This window comes from Hyposmocoma kahamanoa, unplaced genomic scaffold, assembly GCF_003589595.1.
Source record: "Hyposmocoma kahamanoa isolate Upper Pololo Valley unplaced genomic scaffold, ASM358959v1 63, whole genome shotgun sequence".
Classification (NCBI taxonomy): Eukaryota; Metazoa; Arthropoda; class Insecta; order Lepidoptera; family Cosmopterigidae; genus Hyposmocoma; species Hyposmocoma kahamanoa.
In genome coordinates, this window is record NW_020653851.1 from 11215725 (window position 1) to 11241933 (window position 26209).

The 26209-nt window shown below is 35.0% G+C and overlaps 5 protein-coding genes across 10 annotated transcripts; 3 read left to right on the forward strand and 2 right to left on the reverse strand.

Moving 5' to 3' along the window:
• Positions 1–2664: 2664 nt before the first annotated feature.
• Positions 2665–12321, forward strand: LOC113230133 (death-inducer obliterator 1). 3 transcript variants are annotated; one of them, XM_026463913.1, is made up of 17 exons: positions 2665–3047; positions 3547–3711; positions 3834–5583; positions 5681–5873; positions 6022–6270; positions 6380–6838; positions 7090–7425; positions 8179–8331; positions 8420–8547; positions 8624–9124; positions 9205–9467; positions 9565–9677; positions 9773–9981; positions 10151–10361; positions 10789–10969; positions 11125–11306; positions 11407–12321. In XM_026463913.1, the coding sequence occupies exons 1-17, from the start codon at positions 2915–2917 to the stop codon at positions 11566–11568; spliced, it is 5388 nt and encodes a 1795-aa protein (XP_026319698.1). In that variant the 5' UTR covers positions 2665–2914; the 3' UTR covers positions 11569–12321. The 3 variants fall into 3 exon arrangements, with proteins under 3 accessions (XP_026319698.1, XP_026319699.1, XP_026319700.1); XM_026463914.1 differs by having other exon boundaries at positions 9568–9677; XM_026463915.1 differs by lacking the exon at positions 2665–3047 and having other exon boundaries at positions 3607–3711; positions 3838–5583; positions 11407–12320.
• Positions 12322–12350: 29 nt separating this feature from the next.
• On the reverse strand, positions 12351–14279 carry LOC113230136 (mitochondrial ribonuclease P protein 1 homolog). The gene is made up of 5 exons (XM_026463917.1): positions 14105–14279; positions 13774–13994; positions 13431–13579; positions 12973–13339; positions 12351–12718 (listed from the first exon to the last, which is right to left on the reverse strand). Exons 1-5 carry the CDS (start codon positions 14247–14249, stop codon positions 12371–12373), a joined length of 1230 nt encoding a protein of 409 aa, XP_026319702.1. The 5' UTR covers positions 14250–14279; the 3' UTR covers positions 12351–12370.
• LOC113230137 (peptidyl-prolyl cis-trans isomerase A-like) lies at positions 14080–25854 on the forward strand. 4 transcript variants are annotated; one of them, XM_026463920.1, is made up of 3 exons: positions 14080–14141; positions 24752–25322; positions 25715–25854. In XM_026463920.1, exons 2-3 carry the CDS (start codon positions 24758–24760, stop codon positions 25756–25758), a joined length of 609 nt encoding a protein of 202 aa, XP_026319705.1. In that variant the 5' UTR covers positions 14080–14141; positions 24752–24757; the 3' UTR covers positions 25759–25854. The 4 variants fall into 4 exon arrangements, with proteins under 4 accessions (XP_026319705.1, XP_026319703.1, XP_026319706.1 ...); XM_026463918.1 differs by lacking the exon at positions 14080–14141 and adding an exon at positions 23210–23328; XM_026463919.1 differs by lacking the exon at positions 14080–14141 and adding an exon at positions 24495–24650.
• On the reverse strand, positions 14992–21571 carry LOC113230138. The gene is made up of 4 exons (XM_026463922.1): positions 21557–21571; positions 21054–21269; positions 15623–15760; positions 14992–15410 (listed from the first exon to the last, which is right to left on the reverse strand). Exons 2-4 carry the CDS (start codon positions 21175–21177, stop codon positions 15271–15273), a joined length of 402 nt encoding a protein of 133 aa, XP_026319707.1. The 5' UTR covers positions 21178–21269; positions 21557–21571; the 3' UTR covers positions 14992–15270.
• On the forward strand, positions 15652–20862 carry LOC113230135 (uncharacterized protein K02A2.6-like). Its single transcript, XM_026463916.1, has 2 exons — positions 15652–19701; positions 20499–20862. The coding sequence occupies exons 1-2, from the start codon at positions 16387–16389 to the stop codon at positions 20517–20519; spliced, it is 3336 nt and encodes a 1111-aa protein (XP_026319701.1). The 5' UTR covers positions 15652–16386; the 3' UTR covers positions 20520–20862.
• Positions 25855–26209: the final 355 nt, after the last annotated feature.

Here is a 26209-nt window from a genome sequence, read left to right on the forward strand (position 1 = left end):
TATTATTACAGTAAAAGCTAATTTTATTTAATCAAAATTAAAAAAGTTAATACTAGTAAAAGTTAATCTAAGATGATTTTATTTAGCCTTGGCAACTTGTTAGACAAGGACAGACCACTACTTCGAGCTATGTCACGTAACTCGGTTTTTACTTTTATTTAAAATAAACCTTAACATAACCCAATAAGGTGTAAGTTTGTAATATTGGTATATCGAAGTGTGCGATCCACTTTAAGAAATATATAAACCCGTGTAATTATATTTGTTGCCAATTTCAATAGTAAAATCTAATGACTAAAATCTAATAAATTCCGTAGTTTTAAAAGTGGTTACATAATAATGATAAAATCGCTAACGTTATAAAAAAAAGCTAATGCTTTGTAATAATTTTTACGAAAATGATATGGATAAATATGGGATAAATATATAAAACACCGAGTGTATATTTATCACCGGTTGTTTACTTTTCTCTGAAATAAAAGTATACTTAAAAAAAATCCATGACATGATTACTTACTACATATTATTGAACATAACACAAAGTAGGTACTTGTTTTTGGAATATGTAATATAATATATATTATTTATTATATATATTACATATATTCGAAAATTAACAAACGTTTACATTTCATTGCACGCGATACCTACAATAGTATAAAAATCTTACATTATCTTCAGTGTCTATTGTGCGTTCGCAGCCATACACTGACCCCAAGAAATTTTCCATGGCGGTATATGCTAACCATATACGTTCATATACATCTTCCACCCCCATACCCGATATTATAGATTGTTTTTTTCTTACGAAGATACGCACCAAAATTTGCCATTAACTTCTTCGCTTTCAACTCATTGACTGGTAATTTTATAATATTAATACGGTTCCATGCATCGTTAACTTTGTGTTTAATTTTGTGGTTTGGATGTTTTGGGTTTCAAATGAGTTCTTCGGTTTCATACATATGGTTCTAGAAAATACAAGACCCGCACATTACTCCAATCTATTTTGTACCTACGCATTAACGCTAGCAGCTTATTTATATATAAAGTACTCTGTGGTTTATCTGAAGCGGGACGAATAAGGAAATGGCAGGCTTTTGAAGTTACAACTACAGTCTTTACAAAGATTATTAATTTTATTTTGAGTATATTATGAAGACAAAAACAAAAAGAAGCGATGAAGAAAGTTAGAACTATATTCTTTAACTGAAACCAAATTACAAAAGACTTTATCCTGAAAATTCCACTAATTACGAATTCAAAGTATTTGTTCAAAGTGATAGAAGATAATGTGATCTATGTGAAAGTGAAAATATAAATATTGACTACCGCCACTTAAAAGACTATGTAAAAAAACCGAATAAGTGAACTAAGTTAAAACTATTTTTCCGAATTTAAAACGCGTATGTTTGTTTTTTCAAACAAACCAACGTTTCGGGCCCTTTACAGGTCCCATGGTCACGGTTGACAACAACAACCATACAACAATTTATTAGAACTACAATGGAAAATATTACTGAGTATCCGATAATTGAACGAAGACATGACTCAAAGGACTTGTATCTAAGTCAAAACCATTAATAAAAAAAGGGACAAATAAGCAGTGTTGCCACGTTGCCCAAGGAGTAAGTAATTAAACTTTAAGTAAAAAAGTTGTTAGATTCCAAGAAATTAATTCTGGGTAAAATTGCCTAAAGTGGCTGAACGAAAACATAATTATGGGATTGCGTTTTTAAATACATATTTTTCTTAATTTTACAAATTATAAATAAAGAAAATAATTATCATCAATATCAATCAAATCATTATCATCTTGTGATATTGAAGGTTAAGCTTTATTTTCGTTTTTTTTCCAATTTTTTACTTTTCTTAATAAAAGAGCTAAAAGATTTAACTATCAAATACATTTTGTTTGTTTTTGTTTTGTACCTAATAATTTCGTAAATCTGAATAAATCTATATAGCTAAAAACTGACTACAGTGGCAACACTGCTAATGACTGTTTACAATGCATTGCATTGGCTCAGTTCATAAAAAACAATGTTATTAAAATTTAGATTATGATTTATCCACTTAACATTATTTTCAGCTATTACCATCTCATTTCCATTTCATAATTTCCATCCTTCAATGTTTAGATTACCTATAATTATACCCCATGTTGTTAATCACCGTACCAAAATTCCGTTTGCTTTTATTTTTATTCCGTGATTTGTTTCCTCGTTTTTAAATTCCTATTAATATCGAAAACCCCACATCAAAGTTCCACAACAACAACAACTGCGACGACAATGATATCATTGTCGTAAGAAAGTATTGGAAGAATTATCAAAAATTGGCAACTCAATCGAAATTGCATATGGCCAAAAGCTGGATGCCATAGTGCCAGGAAATAAGAAAACTTCGCGTCGCCTGTCGGAGAACGCAGCATATACTTCGCGACGCTACTCGTGCCTAACTTCGCGATAGCGAAGTGACCGTTTACACATGCGTGTCGTGCATCGCATCGCCTATTGCACGAATGTGAAAACGGGGCATAAAAGAGTTTTTTTGTCTATGCATGTGAAACTGAAAAAAAAAACAAGAATTGTTTATGGCTCATATCGTTCGTAGCAGAGATAATATTCGTTTAATTGTTTCTAAAATTATTGGAATTTATGCCGCATAATAAGATAACGAATATAATTTCAGTGCGTATTGTGATTTTGTCCATTAAATATATTTGTCGTGCCTTTATAACAGTGTGAAAAACCGTCGTAATTGAGTTCGCCGCGCGTTCGTGGTCCTATTTCAAAATGGCGTCAAGCGCGTTGGTTTAGAATGCGTCATAAATAGACGCAGTGCAAGTGTGTTCTATAATGGCTATAAATAGAGGACTAGCATTGCTATAGTTGCATATTTGCGACTGAAAATGTCAAATACAGTGATTACTAACTATACGGATTTAAATGGACCTTCAACAAAAGCCGATAGTTCTGTTGTTGTTATTGTAAACAAGGATGGATCACTTTCTGTGGATCAGAACCTACTGGGAACGTTAATGGGTAAGTATTTAAAAATTATATATCCTAAGATAATGCTTTACGTTTTAAGAACACGCACCTTATTCGTAACAAGTGCTAAAATGCTAAATGCAGCTGAAAACTGCTACCGATGGACTCGCCAATTACTACCAAGCATATATAAATACATTACAATAAAACCATGAAGCTTATGAAAAGTATTTGTCTTTTATATTGGATATAGCGAACCTTCCTATATGTAGGAATGATTAGAACCTTAATATATTGTTAAATAATAAGGTCTCAGAATTTTGGCGCCAAAATCTAAATTCGCCGATTTTGGCGTCTCTCTGAGGTGATTTGAAGATTGAGACCTATCAACATAAGACTATTATTTTCTTTTTTATTATTGTGTATTTCTTAGAATTCTATTCAGAGTTCCACTGCAATAAAATTGTACATAATATTTAAGCAGTGCATTTTTGTTTACCATTTTGACACTATTTGTGTGACTATTGTCTCATATTTGCATAAATTTTAGGAAGTGATGGTTCCCAAGCTGCTGGCATAAGTGTGGTTCGTGTTGGACATGAAGGCCGTCCTGATGATGCTACTGATTCAGAGAGTGATGACGATGACAAAGTCCCTCATGTAACTCTTTCAGTTGATAGTTATTATGGAGAGCCAAACAGTATCATAAAATACGGTAAATTATATTTAATTTAGGTTTAAAAATTAATTATTGCTACCAGTATGAATTTATTAATTTTTAACAATGTAGGTAATATAAACATCTTAACTAAAATCATGACAAGCTACTTTTTTTAGATAGTGGAGCCGAAATGTTGCAATCGCTGAGGATAGAGACAAGAGAGAACAGTTTGGTGGGGTTCCAGAATGACCACTGCTACACTCCACTCACATCACCTAGTCAAGGAGTGCCGCAGCGATCAGACAGCTACTCAGGTTATGACGAACCAGTACTTGAAATCACACATACCCCACCTCCAAAGCCAGTTCCACAATCTAAAAAGATTACAATACTAGAGGAACAGATTATTCCCAAAGGGAAGAAAATTATTATAAATCCCACAGATTCATCACTTCTGCTTAAATGTCATGACGTCCTTTCCAAACCATTACCAGTCTTGCCTAAATCTAAAAATATGAATGATTTGGAAAAGAGCTCAGAGACTACAGAGTCATCATCAATAAGTTCTGAAGATAGCATACCGGATAGGGATTCTGACTCAGATTATAAAGATGCTAAGGACAAAACTTCTTTGAGAAGTGTCAGAAAGCCAAAAGTTAAACCAAGGATACTAAAAAATATACAAGTTACCAAACCTGGAAAGTTGGATCCAAAGATAATGTCTAGAGTCAAATCTGGCAAAAATATTTTGAGAAGGGATGTCAAAGAACGAGTCCAGCAAAAGAGCATCTTGATAAGGAAACAACAAGAACCAGAACCCGTGACCCCAAAAGAGACAATACTTGGCACTACTGATATTCCTGTTCCCGAAATTGGTAAAGTAGTTTCTAAACATATTCCAAAACCTATAAAAAAAGAAAAGAAAACTCCTGCACACATGACAGCACTTTTGTCAGACATGACGTCTTTGTTTTCAACACCTGATGTTATCAGAAGAGTCTCAACTGATGGTAAAAATGTTAAGCCAGAAAAAGAACCTGCACCTCCTAGTAAAAAGGGAGTCAGTCTTCTCAAATTACAAGAGCCTGGTGATGCTAAAACAGCTGAGAATATTAAACTTCTGGACAGTATAGAAAAAGCTAAAAATTTAACACCTAAAACATACACAAAGCAAAAGGATAGAACTGTTTCAGCAGACAAAACAGCAAAAAGCTACGATCTCATTCCCCAGCTTGATGATGTTAGTTTGGCACAGATACTTCAAGACACTACTGGCATATCAACAACACCAAAAGCACAACCAAACATTACTACAAGCAATACTGTGAGTAGTCCAGGTTTAGCTGGCCCATTATCACCAACACTTGATTTGTTGGGTGGTTTACAACCCGAAGAGGAAGGGTTGACTGAAGATTTGTTAATGCACGTTGCACAATTGGTTGAAAGTTCGGAAAATTTGCAAGAGGTCATTGATAAGCAAGTACTGGGCAAAGTAGACACTGTGCCTGCTAAATCTGCAGTTCAGTCTCCATTCCAACAAGCACATGCTGCCAATGACTATCAACAGACACCAACTAGGTCAGCAAAGACTATTTTGCCAAGAAAAGATCCTATAGAGATAGTCAGGCGAGATGGTCGCGTTATTACCCTGCCACCAATAGAAGCTCCAGCTACAAGATCATCCAAACGGAAAAGTCAGATGGAGACCTCTAGTGTTGCAGATACATTAGTGACTCCAATTGAGACCCCACCACCACCTGCTCCACTGTCCGTTACACCTGAACCTCAAGTACAACATGTTTCCAAACAGTACATCAACCGGAAATTGACAGTGAAAAAACAAGAACCAGTCGCTCAAACTCCTGTTGTTGATAAGTTATCTGCAGAATCTCAAGAAAGCTGGAATTCAGAAGATGATCCCAACAGGTATTGTTACTTGTTTCATTGGTATAGAAAACAAGGTATTGGTATGACTCAATGAATGATTATTGTGAAAATATTTCATTTAATTATCTTATTTTAGATTGTGGTGCATTTGCAAGCAGCCACACAATAATCGTTTTATGATTTGTTGTGATGGGTGTGAGGATTGGTTTCACGGTAAATGCGTCAATATCACCAAGGCTATGGGGCAGCAGATGGAAGAGCGTGGAATCGAATGGCGATGTCCTAACTGCATCAAGAAAGCAAAACCCACTCCTAAATCTGCTACTAAAGTGAGTAACATAGGAATAAAATGTGCTAATTTTTGCTTACTTACCTACAAATACCTACAAATTATGTACACATTAGGCCTATATTGAAAGCGATAATAAACAATAATGTGCTATAAGTTCGTTATTCTCTTTTTTCATCCAATATCAGGTAACATCAATGCAAAAGAAGATTGAATTGAATGACAGTCTTACAGCAACCCAATCCCCACTTCCAAGGGACATTGGTAGCAAAACAGTTTGCATAGTATGCAAAAGACCAGCTCGCGCCAGCAGTATTTATTGCAGTGACTCGTGTATATTGAAACACGCACAGGACTCATTAGGAAATCAAACTTCTCCCAATAAATCCGACATGGACCCTGGGAAGTCTCAAGAAAAACAGAAATCTGATTCAAGAGTGAGTAGTTTTCTTAACGTTTTTTATTTTGTTTTCAATAAAAATATTTTAACTCCAATTGGTACTACAAATTAAGCAAATAACACTAATAAGAAAAATTTAATTTTAGGTTATTGTTTATGAACGCAAAACAGGAAGACTGTTGGCTGGACCTAACGCTCCCACAGCAGAAAACCTAAAAACATGGCTCCAAAAGAACCCCACTTTTGAAGTTGTACGTCCTGGTACGTTGCACACAATAAAGCCTAATCTGGCTAAGAAGAAATCTAATGAGCCGGGTAAAATTCAAACTACACTGAACTTCGAAAGAATACCACGGAAGTCTGCGGAGCTACCAATGACGCCTAAAACGCCACAACAAGAACCTAAAGAAAAAATTACTAAAGTTGTAATATCGCCTAGAGAAGAGATAAGACCAATACCTCAACCTCGAACTCCTGTAATGTTAAGATCTCAACTACCTGACTACCAAGATACACCGAGACCTAGCACCTCTACTGCTAAACTGACTGAACCAAAGAAACCTCTTCGTGCAACTGCAACCCGGTCTCAATCAACTTATGAGAAGGTATATGCAGAATGTTGTGAAAGTAAAATTGGGTTTACTTGTATTCAATATGCCATTGATAAGCCATAACACTTATCACGCTTATCTTTGTAACCTATGACGTTATCGTCATCCTATATTAAACATTATGGAACTTTTTTATAGTAAAACTCACTTGGCCAATTTTGGCCTTGAAGTGTTTGTATTTTGATTATGGGCGTCGTCGTCATGAGCGTGGTTTGGCATACTAACGTTAATTATAAATGTTTCAGACGCCTACAGTTTCGGTTACGACGTCGCGTAGGAAGGAAACACCTGATGCGAAAAAGAAAATGGACTCAACAGAGCCCATACGGGACAACGTACGAAAATCTTTACAAGAACAAATGAGTATCAGGATGACAGAAAATACTGGTCCCAAATTTAATGAAGAACAAATTAAACAGTACGCGTTCGCAACTGAATCGGAATTATACGAGCTGTTTTCGAGAGATGTCGGCGTTAAATATAAAGCCAAATACAGATCTCTAATGTTTAACATCAAGGATCGAAAGAATCTGTCACTGTGGCAGAAAATTTGTGATGGGACTATCACACCTAAGCAACTGGTAAGTTTAGTTTCGTAAGTAATTTTTTGTAGTACATAGCAGTATTTATATTTCTCATGTGGGGTAAAGCGGCAGATATTCAAACCATATTTGTATTGCAAAAACGAGCGATTCGTTCTGTGTACCGTCTAGGCTCTCGGGTATCTCTCAGAGAAAAGATTAAGGAGACTGGTATCATGACTGTGGCATCACAGTACATTTACTCAAATATTTTATATGCCCGTAAAAATTTACATAATTTCAATAAGAAAGAAGATATCCATAATATTAACCTTAGAGCTAAGTCCAAACTCATGGTACCACGATTTCGTTTAACCAAGGTAAACAACTCTTTTATGGGGAACTGTATACGTTTTTACAATAAGATTCCGGAGCATATATTAAGTTTATCATTTCCTAAGTTTAAAAACTACATTAAAAATATTTTGATCGAAAAATCATATTACAAAATTGAAGACTACGTGTTAGATAAAGATGTATGGAAAGACGACATGGCTCCAGAATCCACACAAATTTGATTCAAAGTGTATTCCATAGCATTTAAGTTTATTGAAAAGAGCAATCCCTAGAGTTTCTTGCTCGTTCTTCTCAGGGAGGTCAGCGTAGTGAACGAGCAGTAGCTTAAATGTAGCTTAAATGTGACGTTTTCAAGTGTAAATTTATTTTACCTATGGAATAAATAATCTTTGACTTTGACTTTGAATGTATGTGTAATTTACAAGTTGTAATAGAAATATTGTTAATCGATTACAGGTGCGGCTATCTCCTGAGGAACTAGCTAGTCAGGAACTCGCAGAATGGCGAGATCAGGAAGCCAAACATCAGTTAGAGTTGATCAAGAAGTCAGAACTGGATCTTTTGGCTGCCAGCAAAACCTACGTCTTGAAAACCCATAAGGGTGAAGAGGTAAATATTAGATAAACTTCACTGTTAACGTGTTTATTAAAAGAATCTCGTTATTGTAAAATTACAATGTTGCCTATTTCATTTTCAGGTAATGGAGACTAAAGAATCTGTGTCTACAGAATTGGACCCTAATGTCCCAGTTGAAGATGTGGTAATTGCACTGAACGATTCCACTGTCGGCGAACAAGTTACGAATGAAGCAATACTACAGCCTGCGTTAGTAACTATTAGCAACGTGTATTGTTAAGTATTGTTAAGTAACCCACTTTGTAAATATTTGGATTGCTTACAGAACCGAAAAAAGTAAAGAGGACAAGAGCGAAAAACACAGTAGAAAACGGAATCGTGAAGATAGTATACACTCAAAGAAAAGTCGGCGAGATTCTAAGCGCGACTCTGACATCAGAAAGTCACGCTCCTCTCGACGGCGGTCAGACGACAAAGAGACTAGAGAAGGAAGGTCTACGCGTCGATCCGCCAAAAAATCTAGCCGAGCTAGATCGTTGTCACGGGATAAATTTAAAATAGAATCGAAAGACAAGGAAGAACGATCAAAACACAGATCTAGATCGCGATCACGGGCTAAATCCAAGAAACGATCAAAGACACCTCAACATTCCAGATCACGATCAAAAGACACATCTCGCTCTCGAGCGCGCTCCAAAAAACGCTCGCCATCCCGGGAGGATCCGAAGCGGCGGCGTAGCACTCGCACAAAACACAGTTCAAGCACGGAGGAAGTTACACATCGCTCTAGATCTCAGGAAAATATTTCCACCAAGAGCAAGAATGAGTAAGTTCGCAAATAATGATAAACTGTTGAAATTTGTTGTCTATAAAAAAAAATTCATTTGACAATTTCTTTTTTTTTAGCTCTACCGATTCTGATTCTATAGAAAGACCTAAGTCAGCAATGTTAAAGGAAGTACATCCTGAATATGACCCACATGAACCGATGATAACTTCTGCATTCTCTGAAGAAGATTTACGGAAGTCTGGGGGTGATAGCTACGAGGATACATACAAAAATGAGATAACTGATTATGGCGACACAGAGTATTCGAAAGCGTTTTCTATCGAAGCCGATGATATTTTACCCCCACAAAAGTGCCCGTTGAGAGCAGACAGAGTTTCAGGTAGCTGATGTTTCATATTGTTTCCCACAAATTCATCAATAAGATGTTTATCCTATGATAAATATACATTTATATTTATGGATGTGATTTTACACAGAAGCTGAGAGTGATCAAGAACCAAGCAGTACAGTAGATAACGCAGCTGTTGCAGTTTGGAATGGATGCATCAATATGGTTGATGTAGCTCGCTTTTACGTCGCTGCACACGAGGTAAATATTACAGAGTTGGTTTTAGTAGAAAATGTAATGTAATGTAAGCAAAAGTTTATTGCCAATTATTATATCCATTTGTTTTTTTACAACAGGTGTCTGGTAATGCTGCAGACTTAGAAGAGGATCTTACTGCTGAATTGGATATTGTAGGCAGGATAAACCCTGACACGGTGTGGGACTATATTGGCAAAATGAAAAGAGCCAGCAACAAGGATATCATAATCTTGCGATTGCAAGCTGCTAATGATGAGGAAAAGATGCAATACATTGCACTATATAGTTATCTTAGTAGTCGCAATAGGTTCGTACTGTATTTGTTTGGTAGTTATTTATACAATATTGTTAATAAATTGTTCCTCTGTATTGTTTTAAATTTATACAAATTGTTCTTGTTCTCCACCTGTGCTCCTTATACATATAATCCTTGGCATTTGGTAATAAATAACATGTCAATACTGATGGCATTTTAGGTTAGGCGTGGTAAAGGTGTCGAATACCACGAATGTGAAAGATTTTTACATCGTGCCGCTGCCTTCGAACACGACGCTGCCCTCTGTTCTGCTGCCGCTTGACGGGCCCGGCCTCGGAGAGGTCAAAACACATCTGCTGCTCGCCATTGTTATCAGACAGAGAAAGAAACGACACGCCCCACACATTCCTAAAGATCATATACCGGCAAAGGTCAGTTAGTTGAAGTTGAACAATGAAGAAAAAAGGCTGTGTAAATAAATAAACTATTCAGATCGAGTACTCTTTATTGTCCGAATCCATGAAGCGTCACACGAATTATCCTCAACCGGCTATTATTAATATATACTAAAAACACCAAACTTTACCTCTATCTCGGGTTATTTATTAACAAAAAATTCCACATTAAAATGTATAGTGCTGAAGATGGACGACACATAGGTGAGGTAATTTATCAAAGCCTAAAAATTCAAGCACAGCGAGTGCCCTAACCTCTCAAAAGCCTACTAAATTCAAGTAAAAAGTAGACTGAATTTAAAATATTCGGGTGATAATAGTGCACCTCTTATTACTTTAATGCGTCATAACTTTTTCAACATGTCTGTATAATGTTAAATTTTGCCAAATTTTTCATCGACAGGTGGCTCGCGAGTCTAGAAAGCGGTCCTACACGCCGCCTGTGGTGGGCAAGAGTACGTACACGCCGCCGGCGTCACCACGTCGACGCACGGCTGCAACGCCTGTTGCTAACTTGCCGCTCCCTACGTATACATCCCCTGCACTCTCCACTTCAGTCAAGGATAAAATAGCTGCTACTCTAGGTATTTCTCTTTTTGGCATACTATTAAGCATCTAGTAAGGGATAAATAATACGATAATGTAAAATGGTGACAATTTTAACATTGCATTGAAATTGTAGTTTGACTTTTGAAGAGCTTAATCGACTGAAACAATAATTACCTACGTTATTTTATAGCATCCGCAAATGATGAAGAACCCTACAGTCCAGGATCATCCAGCAGTAGTAACAGCGGCCCGCCATCGACGGCACCGGCATCAACTACGCTCCGTTCCAAAATGGATGAACTTAATCGCCAAATTGAGGAGCAGAAACAGCAAATCCTTAAAATGGCGCAAGCAGACTCGTCTGTGGGAGAGGTGCATATTAATAAAACATTTAAAACACAAAAATAAGCTCCATGAAACTTATTTGCAATTTTGTCTGACAGTTGTCTAAACTCGTTTTTTTATTTTCTAGGATGAAGCTTACTCACCCTCACGACCCATGACGCCACCATCAGTAGTTCCTCTAGCGGACATTGCGCTTCCTTCGAATTTACAAGAGATCCTGGCTACAATCAAGCAGCGCTCTGAACCCACCACTGGCGATGTGGATATGCGCAATCTACCCTTGCCTTAGATTTTGAAAAATATTTCATCACTTCGTAAATAATAAGCACAAGTATAGTTTTAATTTATATGTAGTGCATAAATTTATGCGTATTCCTTGTAAATTATTTTCAAGCATTTTAATTCCGCCTTCCAGTGCTGTTATTTAATGCCAGAAGGCCCTTTCATTACGCGTCAGCTACACGGACCCGCGTTTGTCTTACTATAGACAGCTACTGCAAATCACGGAAACAACCAGTTTACGTTGATATTCGCGCCAAGCTGTCTATTTTTAGACGACAGGGTTGCGTGAGCGGACGCCTTCCAAGACATGTTTGTTGTAAATTTCTACTTTTGTAGATTTAATATTAGGTTTAATGAATGTATCATGCTCGACATGAATTCAGTAATATATTTTTCCTGAGATGAACTGGAAATATACAGATTTACAGAGCGTATTATTGTAAAATTTTATGTGCAATAGGTATGAGAGAACAAAATTGGCTCTATTTTAAATGTTAAAGTTGATTGTATTCTGTATATAAATTCTCTTGGAGATCTTATAATTGTGTACAAAATAATATTAAAGGATTTGCTTAGTATTAGCATAATATATATGGTTGGTGTTTTAATCACATTCCTTCTCTATAATGATAATGAATGACAAATGAGTAAAGGAACTCTTAACTCTCACTCAGGGAGGTGCTAATAATATTTAGGAAGTTAGAGAACAGTATTACAATATTTGTTAGAGTCCCTAATTTGGGTAGTAAAGTCGACATATAAGTTAATAATGAAATAGGGTAGTGTAATAATCAATTAACTTTACAAATTTATAATTTTTCATCATCATAGTACAATGTTTTTCTTGCTTTTATTTTTTTGTCCTTGAAACCCATATTTGAAATGGATTTATAAACCTCTTCTCTTAACTTGGGATTTTTTAATTTTTTTTGAATAGCCTTTATTTTTGTTTCCATAAGTTTTCTTCTTGGAATATGCCTTAGTGCAAACTCCCAGTCTCTAGTAAGTTTTAGGTCAAGTAATATTGGTACCATGTGATTTATGTTCAAATTCTTTTTAGAACCAGGTGCCCATTCTAAATACCTGTCAAGTGGTAACTTTGCCATCTTTATTCCATCTCTTTTTGCTTTAGCTAAGGAAAGTGGTTCATTGTTTACCTGTAAATTGAAATTTACATATAACGAGTAATTTTACATAAACAAGCAACATGTGCGAGATGTATCATATCGCACTTGAAATTGAAACAGATTGAAAATTGTTACCCTGTGCTTGTAACAAGTTTCAATCAGCAAATAAAAATTATAATTCCTTTTTCTTGGTAAAATTGTTTGTTAAAATCATGACAATCATCTGAAACACATATTTTCTCAAAGTTTTTTTTACTAAATATAAAATTAAGCAAAATATGTACCTTGTCAACCATACATCCTACAATATAAATAGCATCAGCATCAAATGTAGTCAACTCCTCACGACAGTGTGGAGTCAAATATACTAATTTATCCTTGGGAAAAATATCATTGTAACTTTTTGAGTGAATCTCCATGGGAAACCATGGTTCATCCACTGATGGCACATTAATTCTGAATTGCTTCATCAAAGGGCCTTCTAAGTTAACATTGCACAAATGAAGCCCAAAAGGATCTTTGTGTATTCTGTTATCTCCAAATACATAAGTCAATTGTTTTGCAGCATTCAATATTTCCTTGTGAACCATGTGTTCTTCATAAGAACAATCTAAAATTAGTGGCTGACTATACATAAGAGCTTGCAATGCCCTGAAAGTAAAATCGTTGTATTTAATACCTATAAGCAAAGTAAAACTTAAGGGGACAAAAGGACATATAGCATTTTGTGATAAAAAATTACCTGTAGTTATCAAAGTTGTTTATAGACTGATCTCTAATACGCAAGAACAATGATTGATTCTGTATTCCATATAATATGTCATCAGGAAATTCCTTACTTTGTTCTGGATCAAACTCTTCCAATTCTTTTTTTCTAGCTTCTTTTCTTGCCTGGAAATAAAGTTCACATACTATTTTACAGTTTAGGAACAACAATGTATAATGTGCTGTTTATCACAGGTACAGGTGCTTCCTCTAATATGACCTTTGTAATAATTTTTCTAACATGTTTATTTTTCCTTTTTTTATGTATTTATATGAGAATTTAAATATGAATAATACATATAATTCCTTAAATAACTTACTTTATCATTTTCTTTAGCTTTCTCAGTTTTAAAAAGGTATAGTAAGTATTTACTTCGTTGGTTTCTGGACTCTAGCTGCATTAAATGCGACCAATGTTTGCTCAGTAACGTATCGGGGGCGCATCGCCCGTCTTGTCGCATTACTTCTACTTCTAGCATGAGTATTCTAAGTTTTTTCTCTCGTTCGCGATCCCCTTTACATAGCTCATTAATGATACGGTCTGTAACATGTCATAAAAAACTCTTTAAATATACAATTTCCACGTTCTTAAAACTTTTGTACGGGCCTTTACATTACTTTACAGGCTGGTTAAATGAGTAGTAATATTACCTGATTCGTCTTCTTCTGCTGCTAAACTAAAATTTCTGTGAGTATCGAATTGCTTAATATTTACGACTCGTTGAAGGGGAACAACAATTCTATTTTGCATTTGCCGAAATCGCAAGTGTGTAAAAATAGATCTCACACAGAACATGGCAAATTTGAAGAATAACGTTCTCAAGTAGGTACAATGATTATATTTTGAAGATATCTAAAAATACTACAATATTCTCTTTCTTTCAATATTCTATATAATATATTAGAAATTCAATGAACTCTGCACAAAAAACCAATATTCAAAATTGACTTGACTGAGGACTTGATCCACCTACTGTACAAAGTTAAAGTAGAAAATTTAGACTATGGAAACCATTAACTGACCTCACTGTCATATCATAATATCTTTGCTCATAACCAAACCAAAATTATATTTAGAAACTCTAACCTAACCTAACCAAACCAAACCGCTTGAGTGCGAGCTTGACAAAACAATATAAACCAAATTAATTTCATAAATTCCTTAATTTATTCACATTTACAGTAAATAAGTTCTGCCTCTGCCTTAGAGGTTTCCCCAAAGAGTACATTGTATATCTAGGTATAGAGTTATCAGCTCATGTAGTATTTAAACGCCATCTAGTGTCTAGAGATGGAACTATGGTGTCCTTGTACATACACATATCTATACTATTCTTCATTCTTTCTACTGGGTTCCTAGGGGTTTTATTTTTTAATGGATATTAAATTTAGCAATCAATAGTTCAAAATGAAACAATTTTTGTATCTAAATCATGTATTTGTTTTTTCCTACATTTACTAAATCAACTTCAACTTTCAAATGACAAAAACAAATGTAATGAAATATAAAACAATAAAAAAGATTAATGAGCATAACTTGTCATCTTCTTTCATTTTCTTTATTTGCACTTTGAGTTGTTCAAAAATATTGTCATTTAGACCTGGTTTCAAATTGGCTTGTGATATCATATGGGAAACAGTCACCAGTGATGGCAAGACAAATATTTTGCTAAGCCATCTGTACGCTTTTGGTCCCGCCTTGTACACACTTAGTGCCATTATCTTTTCTTCTTTTGTGAACCTTCTTCCCGTCTTTGGTTTCCCTATTTGTCGAAACTGCATCAGAGTGAAAATAGCAGCCAATGTCTTGAATTGTTTCATGCATTTTGGAAAGCACTGTTGGTGGAAAGTTTCTGAGCTTTTTTGAGTCTCTTCGAATATGATTCATTTTGTTTTTTTAACTGTACAATTTTTTTGGCCAAATCCTTTTCATGTTCGTTAGTCTTTTTAACTGCTTCTAAAAACAAAGAAAAAATAAAATGAGTAACAGTAGTGAAGCTCCATAATTTTTAACATTATGTAATCTTGTAATAATGTCTTTAAATACAAAAAATACCCTACACATAAAATAGAGCCTTGTATAAAGTGACTATGACATGTGGGTATGAAGTGACTGCACAGTAGTTCCTTTGAATTATTCCTTCTAGTGCATTGGATCAATGTAGTTACTTCTTCGATTACACAAAGTGTTGTTCTGTAGCTGTGATGTGTTTGGGACATTTGACTGTGGTCGCAGCATTGCAATATTCTCACTACTGGGGCCAGGTTGATTCGTCACATCCAATAGTGGTCTTCTTAATTGGGACCCTGTAAATGAAAATTGACATTTTTTACAATTAACAAGCTTTAAAGTGGCACTCATATTTAGTTTTGGTTAAAAAATGTAAGTTTACACATATTTCAATAATGAATATAATTCTTTAAATCTTCTTCTATTTTTGAACAGCAATAAAGAAATTCGCTGTTGTGCCCATATTACATTGTTAAGAGGTTGGAAATTGGGTAATTAGGTATTGACTGAGATTGAAATGCACTATCTTCAGAGCAGCAGCAGTTCTTCTTAAAAGAATTGTACAAAAAAGTCTGATGAAAAACAAAGCCTTACACAAACAACATCACGTTTTTTTGCCAATTGTAATAGTACCTCGTAAATTTTGAGCTTACAGGGCATTGTGGTGTATTCGAACACTTTATATTATATTATCTATGCTAAGTTGTCTGTGGTCATTCTCAAGTACATAAGTTGTGTCCGGTCCGTTTAGTACAGTTTTGTATAAGTATCTTGTGTCTGATTAAACAGTTAATTATAAAATATCATATTTGATTCCGCCGCCGCCTTCCTCACCCTATCCACAACCACAACATTGGCGACGAGAGGGTGAGCAAACTCAGCGTAAAGACCAGCATTAACACGTTAGTGAAAGATTAACAAAATGGCACTCAGTGCATTTATAGGTGTCTTGCCGCCGTACGATACGAACATGAGTTGGATTTGCTGGAGGGAGTTATTTGATGAGTATTGTAGTTTAAACAAAGTAAAAGATGAGTCCGTAAAAAAGTCATTGTTCTTGACCCACATAGGAGCCGCAAATTATAGCATACTCCATAGCACGTGCTTGCCAGGAAAGCCCAAAGAAAAGTCAATAGAAGAGTTGTGTCAAATTTTGGAAATAAAGCATGAGCCTCCAGGTTTAGAAGCTACAAATAGGTACATTTTTCATCGACGCATGCAGAACGACAATGAGTCTGTCACGGATTATATTATAGCCCTGCAAGAAATCGCTAGCAAATGTAAATATACAGAAGTCCAAATTTATGATGTCTTAAAAGACCAGTTAGTATGTGGTTTACGCTCGGAGAGCATAAGAAGGAAATTGTTGAGTACACAAAATTTAACATATGAAAAAGCTAAAGAGATATGCTTACAAGAAGAAACAATTCAAAATCAAGTGTTATCATTACAAGAAAGTAATGGACATAATAATGTAAACAAAGTAAACTACAGGAATAGTAAAAGTGGATATCAGTCAAAACAGTATAAGTCGAGTCAATATCAGTCAAGTCGAGTCCCAGTGCAATCAAGTCATGTTCCAGTCAAGTCTAGAGTTCCAAATGGAATCAGCCGAAGTCCAATGCAAGTTCCAGTCTCAGTTCAACAAAGTAGAGGTCCAGCATATTCCAGTAAATTTAGTCAGCGACAGAATGTCCATAACAGAGGTCAGTCATCAAGTGTTTATGTAAATGAAGAGTGTTACAGGTGTGGAAGGAACCACAACCCGCATACGTGTCCTGCGAGGGAATGGCAGTGTTACAAGTGCAAAAAGGTCGGTCACATATCATATAAGTGTAAGAATAGATTTATTCACAACTGTATAGTAAAGGAAGGTGTCGTGGATGATGAGGAGGTAGAGTGTATGTTGCAGGAATTAAATATGAATACTATTTCACAAATAATGTTTAACAGTAAAAAGTCTGAGTCACAAATTGTTAAAATGCAAGTAGAAAATGTCATGTTACAAATGGAAATAGATACTGGTGCAGCAGTGTCTTTGTTTCCTTACTCATTGTATTTAAAATATTTTAATCAACACAAATTACAACCTACAAACATTAAGTTAAATTGTATAACAGGGAAAATAGAAATAGCAGGTCTATTAAATGTCAAAGTGCATTACCAAAATAAAAGTACAAATCTAACAGTTATTGTGTGTTCTCAGGGTAGGGAGTTTATTCCATTGTTGGGAAGAGATTGGTTAGATGAGTTGTTACCTGCTTGGAGAAGTAAATTATTAGGGAATGTTGGTGATTCTCAGTGTGTCATGTCAAATAATGTCAGCCAGTTTGGTAAAGAAAATATTAATCAGTCCAGTGTAAAAGTGAGTCAGTTGCATAATATGTCAAAAAATATCAATGTGTCAGAGTCGAATGTGTCAAATATAGTTAAACAACTGAAGTGTCAATATAGTAATGTTTTTAATAAAGAGTCAGATACAAGTATTAAGCATTTCCAAGCAACCTTAAACTTAAAAGATAATTATACTCCGGTTTTTCAGAAACCGTACCAGTTGCCTTATAATATTGTCAACATAGTGTCAGAGTCCTTAGATAAAATGGAAAAAGATGGTAAGATATTTAAAGTAAATCATTCAGAATGGGCTTCACCCATCGTTCCAGTAAAGAAAAATGATGGTTCATACAGGTTATGTGTCGATTTCAAGAAAACGGTCAATCCTAATTTGAATATTGATATCTATCCATTGCCTAAAGCAGAGGATGTGTTTGCTACTATGTCAGGTGGATCAGTTTTTGTAGTTTTGGATTTGACAGATGCGTACCAACAACTTATTGTTAGTGAAAGTAGTCAACCTTTGCTAACAATTAATACACATAAAGGATTATATAGATTTACTCGTCTCATATATGGTATTGCATCAGCACCAGCGATTTTTCAAAAGATTATGGATCAAATACTGTCAGGGATTCCAAATACATGTTGTTATATAGATGATATTCTGATAAAAGGAAACAATATGAAAGATTGTTTAGATACAGTTAGAAAAGTGTTGGAAAGATTAGATAAATATAATGTCAAAGTGAAAGAGGGAAAATGTACATGGTTCTCAGAGTCTGTCGAATATTTGGGTCATGTTATTTGTAAGGAAGGTAGGAAACCGAGTAAATCATTAGTCGAGGCTATAGTAAAATGTAAAAAACCTGAAAATGTCAAAGAGTTACGTTCATACTTAGGAATGTTGAACTTTTATAATAACTATATTGGAAATTTAAGTACTTTAACCAAACCATTGAGAGAACTCATAGAAAAGAATGTTAAGTGGAATTGGTCTGATTTACATCAACAATCATTTGAGTTATCTAAACAAAAATTATTGAATAGTGATATATTGGTTCATTATGATCCCTCACTTCCATTAGTACTATTTACAGATGCCAGTCCAGTGGGTCTAGGTGCAGTATTATGTCATGCCATTAAAAAAGGAAATAATAAATTGATGGAAAAACCAATTGCATTTGCATCATGTTCATTAACTAAAGTTCAACAGAATTATTCACAGTTAGATAGAGAAGCCTTAGGTATTATTTATGCTGTGACTAAGTTTCATAAATATTTATGGGGTAGACAGTTTACCTTAATAACTGATAATGCTCCAATTCGTCATATTTTTCATCCTAGTAAAAATGTACCAACGTTGGCAACTCACAGATTGCAACATTGGGCATTAATATTGTCAAGTTATAATTATGATATTCAACATAGAAAAAGTGACTTACTATGCCATGCAGATGCCTTGTCAAGGCTTCCAATTAATAAAATAGTTATAGATAATTCAAGTCATATTAATGAAAGTGTCTTATTAGAATTACCCATGTCTCATGTTGATATAGCATGTGAAACTGCAAAAGATTGTGTTTTGAGTAAAGTATTAGATTATGTTAAGGTAGGATGGCCTAATTATATGAACGATCCAGCAATTTTGCCGTATTTTAGAATGCGTTTTTACATAAATGTAGTTGATGATTGCTTATTGTTTGGTTCAAGGGTGATAGTCCCTCCGAAATGTCAAGCAAAAGTGTTAGACTTATTGCATGAAGGACATCCTGGAATTGTAAGAACTAAGTTACTGGCCAGATCTTCATTTTGGTGGCCTAATATGTCTACTGATATTGAGAATAAATGTAAATCCTGCGAGTCATGTGCAGCTGTTAATTTTAAGTCGGATAATACAACTATTCCATGGCCTCAAACAAACAAACCGTTCGAAAGAGTTCATATTGATTTTTTTGAGTTTGAAAAAGAACACCTTTTGATGTATTGTGATAGTTATTCTAAATGGATTGATGTAAGGAAGATGAGCAATTGCTCAGCTATAGAAGTTATTAAACAGTTAACTTCAATTTTCTCATTTGTAGGGTTACCATGTCAATTAGTGTCTGATAATGGTCCACCATTTGATTCTACATTGTTTATTGATTTTTGCACAAAGTATAACATCAAAGTTTGTAAGTCACCACCGTATCACCCCCAAAGCAATGGGTTAGCTGAAAGGAATGTACAGATTGTTAAAAAAGGTCTTAAGAGAATTATGTTAGATAGTAAAAATAATAAATCAGATTTGGAGTTAAAACTGTATAATTTTCTGATGTCTTATAGAAATACTGAAACAACTGTAAATGTAAAGTCACCTAATGCTATGTTATTTATGTTTAAACCTAGAACAAAAATTACAATGTTAAATCCTATTCATAACAGTAAAAATGTGTCATTACATTCAGGTCATTTTCGTGAAAATGACTTAATTTTAGTTCGTTTTGGTCAAAATAAACCAGTAAAAGGTACTATTGTAAGAATTTTAAGTCCCATGATGTATTTAATTTCTGTAAACGGTGTTCTGAAAAAGGCGCATTTAAATCAATTGTGTTTCGCACCTTTGTTTAGTAGTTTGGATAAAAAATCTGTACCAAGTTGTAAACCATATTTCTCCCAGGAGAAGAATGGTCCTTGTCCAGTTATTCCAAGTGTAATTCCATTCCATGTGTCTCAACCTAATGTAGAAAATCCTAGTTGTAGTACTGTACCAAGCTCTGTACAGAGTTCAGAGGTACTCGCTCCTGTTACCGAGCCTCAACCGAGAACCCTAGTTCCAGTTAGGAAGTCCAGTAGAATAGTCCGTCCTCCAAATAGATTAAATTTGTAAGGGGAGAGTGTGGTGTATTCGAACACTTTATATTATATTATCTATGCTAAGTTGTCTGTGGTCATTCTCAAGTACATAAGTTGTGTCCGGTCCGTTTAGTACAGTTTTGTATAAGTATCTTGTGTCTGATTAAACAGTTAATTATAAAATATCATATTTGATTCCGCCGCCGCCTTCCTCACCCTATCCACAACCACAACAGGCATAACTTGCTAAGGGTAACGTACTGTAATATAAATGTTTAATTATGATTAGTTGGTACACCTGTCATGGCCGCCAGTTGGCATTAAACGTTGATTACGCATAGATGCATTCCTTTTATTTGTGAGCTTTCCAAATGGTACACATACCTTTTAAGTTAAAGTGAATACATAATTTTTGCATACCTGACAAGCAGAGTGTAGGTATAGCATTGGCACTCAGGAATTTACTTCTAGTATGGTAGCGGCTTTCAAAATGCAAGTGACATACATGGCGACGCTTGAAAATAACACTATTTTCTAGAGCCATTACATCACCGCCAACATTGTAAAGCCAGGTCCGAAAACGTTCTGGGTCTTTATCAGGGTTAGGAAATTTGTGAAGAATTTCCTTTTCCAAACCTGAAACAAGACATTCATACTATTTACTTAACAGTGTCTATCTGGGAATTCAAAACTAGAGCATAAAAGGAAGGGATTCTACCAATTATGAATAAGCCGGTGTATAGGAAGAAGCCAATTGGACATAGATTTCTTTAAATTAAATAGATTATTATTACCCGAGAAGGCCTGTCTATTTAGTTTTCATTATGATGATGAAGACACTTAGATGTTCACAAAAATGATAATAAGAGACATGACAATAGAGTGGACTGACTACAGGTACTAAAGAAAAAGAGTAAACTTACCACAGTCCGGAACAGCATTTTTTTTCCGAAGTCATTGTAGCAAATCGTAGTCCGTATTTAAAATAAGCCGAGGTCAACAAAATAGCAGTCGGAGTGCAAAAGGAGAAAGCAGAGGTCAACAATTTTAAACACAGACGCAAGAATCTAAAAATACAGCTCACAAAGTAAAGAATTCCGAACCACACTCGATGACGCGCGGAGATGGAGTAAGCGAATTGAAATATGGATTGCCATCGCTGTTGTTTAAAAATCAGCTTAAAAATAACACGCAATTAAAATCCGGAACTACAAAAGCCGGCCATTTTTGTAAAAAATGTCAATGACATGACAGTTAGTTTGACAGTTAAGATTACTTTCCGTTCCAAGCAAAATATTGTTTGCTTTCATTTAAGCTTTATTTTGAACATTATTATGATTTTATTATTATGATATTCTAAGCTCCAGTGGGTCCGATGTTATCAAAATAATTATATCCATTGTGATTTTTCCATTGTAATAGTGGTAATATTCATCATACAAATGATAACGATTGTAATGAAAAACAAAGTATATGCGTCAAGTGAAACTTATTAGATTACCACCATTTCATTTTGTGTTGCAATAATTTAATCTAAGTCTTTGTTTTAATGCAAATTATTTACAATGTTTTAAAAAATATATGTTTCAAGTAAATTCCTGCCTTTAGAAAATATGTTTTGAGTTCTGAAAAATTTTATAAAAATTGTATGGCCCATCAAAGGAGATGCTATCGCCATCTATTGAATAACGACATAACTATGCTTCCATATACATAGGCCATACAAAGCAAAAATCTTCCTAGTGATTAGACCGTGGGTTTCCCTCACAAACTACTAATGCAAGTGGTTTCCATAGTCTATTTCATGTCTGTTTAACTAATCTACTAAAGCCTCTGTCACAAAAAGAAAAACTAAGGTGTGATGGAGTGTGGTTAGGTGTAGGAATGGGTAATATAGCTTTTTCTGAATATCGTGTCGAAACTATATATCAATATTCGAAATCGGATTTCGAATCTATATATTTTCTGAAACTATATATTCATGGATAGAGCCCGCGTGCGCGCTGCGTACATTGATACATTGCCGTTACTGATATGCGGAATCAGATTTCGAAACTATATATTATTGGATATAGTTCTACAAGAGTAATGCGGGCCAATGTTAGTATACAGTTTCGAAGATGCACAAAAACAGGTTTTGCGTTGATATCCACTCAGTGAATACATGTATAGTGAAAATCTGATACGAAGCAATATTGGTATATAGTTTGGAAAATATATGATTTCATATTGGTATCCACTCGGCAATCGCTCGGCTTGCTTCAGCATCGCTACGCGATGCAGAGTAGCATCGATATATAGTTTCTAAGATATACGATATCGGATTTTCGATATTTCCACAAAGGTTGTAAAAAATGAAATTGTTGAGTAGGTACTTAAAGAACTAACCAGTGACCATAGATCATATACTATCCAGTGACCAAAGCTTACGCTTAAAATGAAAAGCGTGCTTTATGCATTTATTTTAACAGCTATATGTATGAATGAAGTTTTCGACTCGGTGGGAACCGAACCGAGTTCACAAAAAGTAGCTCGAGTTGACACGTGGGATTAACTCGAGTTAAATAACTCGACTCGCCCATCGTCGCCCGCGCCTCGAGCGTGCTGCGAAGGTCGCCGAACCGACCAAGTGAGAACGAGTGGCCACTGCGCAATGCGCATTGCGCTGTATAAATGAAGTATTCGGCTCGGCGGGGTGGGTACCGAGCCCATAAAAAAGTAAATAGCCCATAAGTAATAAAGTCGAGTTGACTCGTCGTAGAAGGAACTCGGGTTAATCGAGTTAAATAGCTCGACTCGCCCATTGCTTGTAGACCCGGGTCGATCTTGACATCTTGACCTATGGGTAATGTGATCCGCTGAAAAGATTCGATCATATGTTCGATCTTTTAGCGGGTCTTCCGTCACTCACTAAACTTCCTTAAGGCGTTTAAAAGTGTCAGATTACACAATTAGCTTTTATTCTTTTCTGCTGAAGGGTAATGCGTATAAAGTTAAATGTATTATTGATAAACCACAGTTAGGGTCGTATTCTAGAACTCGACTCAATGCTCAAGTCAGGATTTGAGCAGACTTCAGTACGATTTCATGTACTGGAAATACGACCCTAATGGCAAGGACTTGAGTATGATTTTCAGTGCTCACTGCAATACTCAAGTCCTGACTTGAGTATTGAGTAGAGTTCTGGAATACGACCCTTAGAACACTAAAATTTCTTTCTAGGAAAAGTAACACCTACAAACAAAAATACATAACAAAAACTTATGAGCATTCAAAATTACTAAGTAATGTATTATTCATTAATATTTTTATATTAGCTAGTGCATTCATATTTTTTTTATAGCCCCGCACTAGGGAAACCCTGTCACGGGTGCCGTGGACACATAGACAACCACAAATTACACCCAAACTCAAAAGAGATAAATGTAGACCATACAAATATTTCTCCCAGCCCGGGAATCGAGTCTGGGACCTCTGCGTGGCAGTCCGGCATGGTAACCGTTCGGCCACAGAGGCAGTCAGAGAAAAATAGATTAAATGTACAAAATTACCGATTAGCGATTAGATGAATGATTGATAGACTTATTGATCCATTAACCCGTTGATTCGTTAATCGATTGCTTGACTTTTTGATTCGACGAACAAATGCTCTATCGAACAAATGTTCGACCCAAACGAAGAGTGAGAAGGCGAACCGTGTCGTGACGTGGTTGGGCTTCACGTGAGAGTGAACGAGACAACAATAATATTGTGAATTTTTGAATAATCTCTAAAATTATAATCGTAAAGTCGAATATTGCGCGCATGACCTATGAAACTAAAATGATCCGGTTATTTACAAGTTAGTAACCGGTTATCGGGTCACAGGTGCTGTTCTAGGATTAGATCGATCACTATTGACACGATCGATTCGCGTGCACTGCATAACCTCAAATTCGAAAAACAAAAATATCCATGAATTTAGTCATTTTTCGACATTTGATATTTGCATTTAATTAATTTCATTCGTTAGCTAAGGTAAATAATAAAACACCGTATTATTTATATGTTCGTAAATTTATAGTATATTGAGAAGCATTAGATAAACTAAATTATAACCTCATTTCAATATTTTTTAGGTAAAAATGACAGTTGCTAGTATCTTGCGACGCACCCTTGTAAATGGTACAGTTTATTCAGCTGCAGGCTTACGCTATGCTTCAACTCAGTCAGAGAAAAAGGTGTTTTTCGATGTAACCGCTGATGACGAACCTTTGGGTCGCATCGTGATGAAACTTTACAACGATGAGGTTCCGAAGACCGCTGAGAATTTTCGGGCTCTGTGTTCTGGAGAGAAAGGATTTGGGTATAAAGGATCGTCTTTCCATAGAATTATTCCGGGTTTTATGTGTCAAGGAGGCGACTTTACTAATCATAATGGTACTGGTGGGAAATCTATTTACGGCCGGACCTTCGCCGACGAGAATTTCACTCTTAGACACACCGGAGCCGGAATCTTGTCAATGGCCAATGCTGGACCTAACACAAATGGATCACAGTTCTTTATCACTACTGCTCCTACACCCTGGTTGGATAGAAAGCATGTTGTTTTTGGATCTGTTGTCGAAGGTATGGCTGTAGTACAGAAAATGGAAAGCTTTGGCTCAAAAAATGGAAAGCCCTCAAAGAAAGTTATTATTGCAGAGTGCGGTGAGTTAAAATGAAACTGAATTTTAATTTGTTTTTAAATTAGTGCCATTGTTGAAATAGATTCTGTAGAATGTTGTAGTAGTTTGTAAGGATAATAATTTTGTAAATATATAAAATTTGCATTTAAAACTAGTTCTAATTTAGCCTAGATCTTTCATCTGCCTTTATTCGTATTTGTAAGAAGTATACCTCAGATAAGTATTATTGGATATTTGTCCTGCTTTTTTCTAGTATGACCATAAATAAGTAGGTGTTTGGAATTTGATTAGTCAGTTAAAAATCATTTATTCTGTTTTGTCTTTGAAAAAAGTCAATAGATAATTCTTCATATCTAGTTTGCTTACCTCTAACCAGGTTTTATTAATTTATAGTGAATATTACTTGTTCAATAGGAGAGTTGGAGGAAAGTATCGAAGTTTCAACTGCTGCGCAGTGATTGTTGCAATCTGGTTTCTCCCAGATTAATTTACTTCCTTAATGTTATATTTACCTTATTGATATTACATTTCTTTTAGTAATATTGTGTCCTACCTGGTTTATAATTATAATGGTTATAATTACTAGGTCATAATTAAATAAAATACAAGTTAAAATAAGTATGCAATTTTATTAATCACTAAATGCAACAAATTAGTTTAAGGGTTAGTTGGTATCATCAAACATTGCCAATGATTGATGTAACAACTTATTCGAATACAGCTAGAGTCAGTATCAAGTCTTAAGACCTATTATAATAAGGCATTTTTAGATAAAACACTCTTTTATATCAAACTATTTTCTCTCTTAACAAATATATGACAAAAATTTACATTGATGACTCCTGTCGTCTTTTTAAAATTTTAACTTGAGATAATATATATTGCTTTAAAATATTAGGTACTAAAATA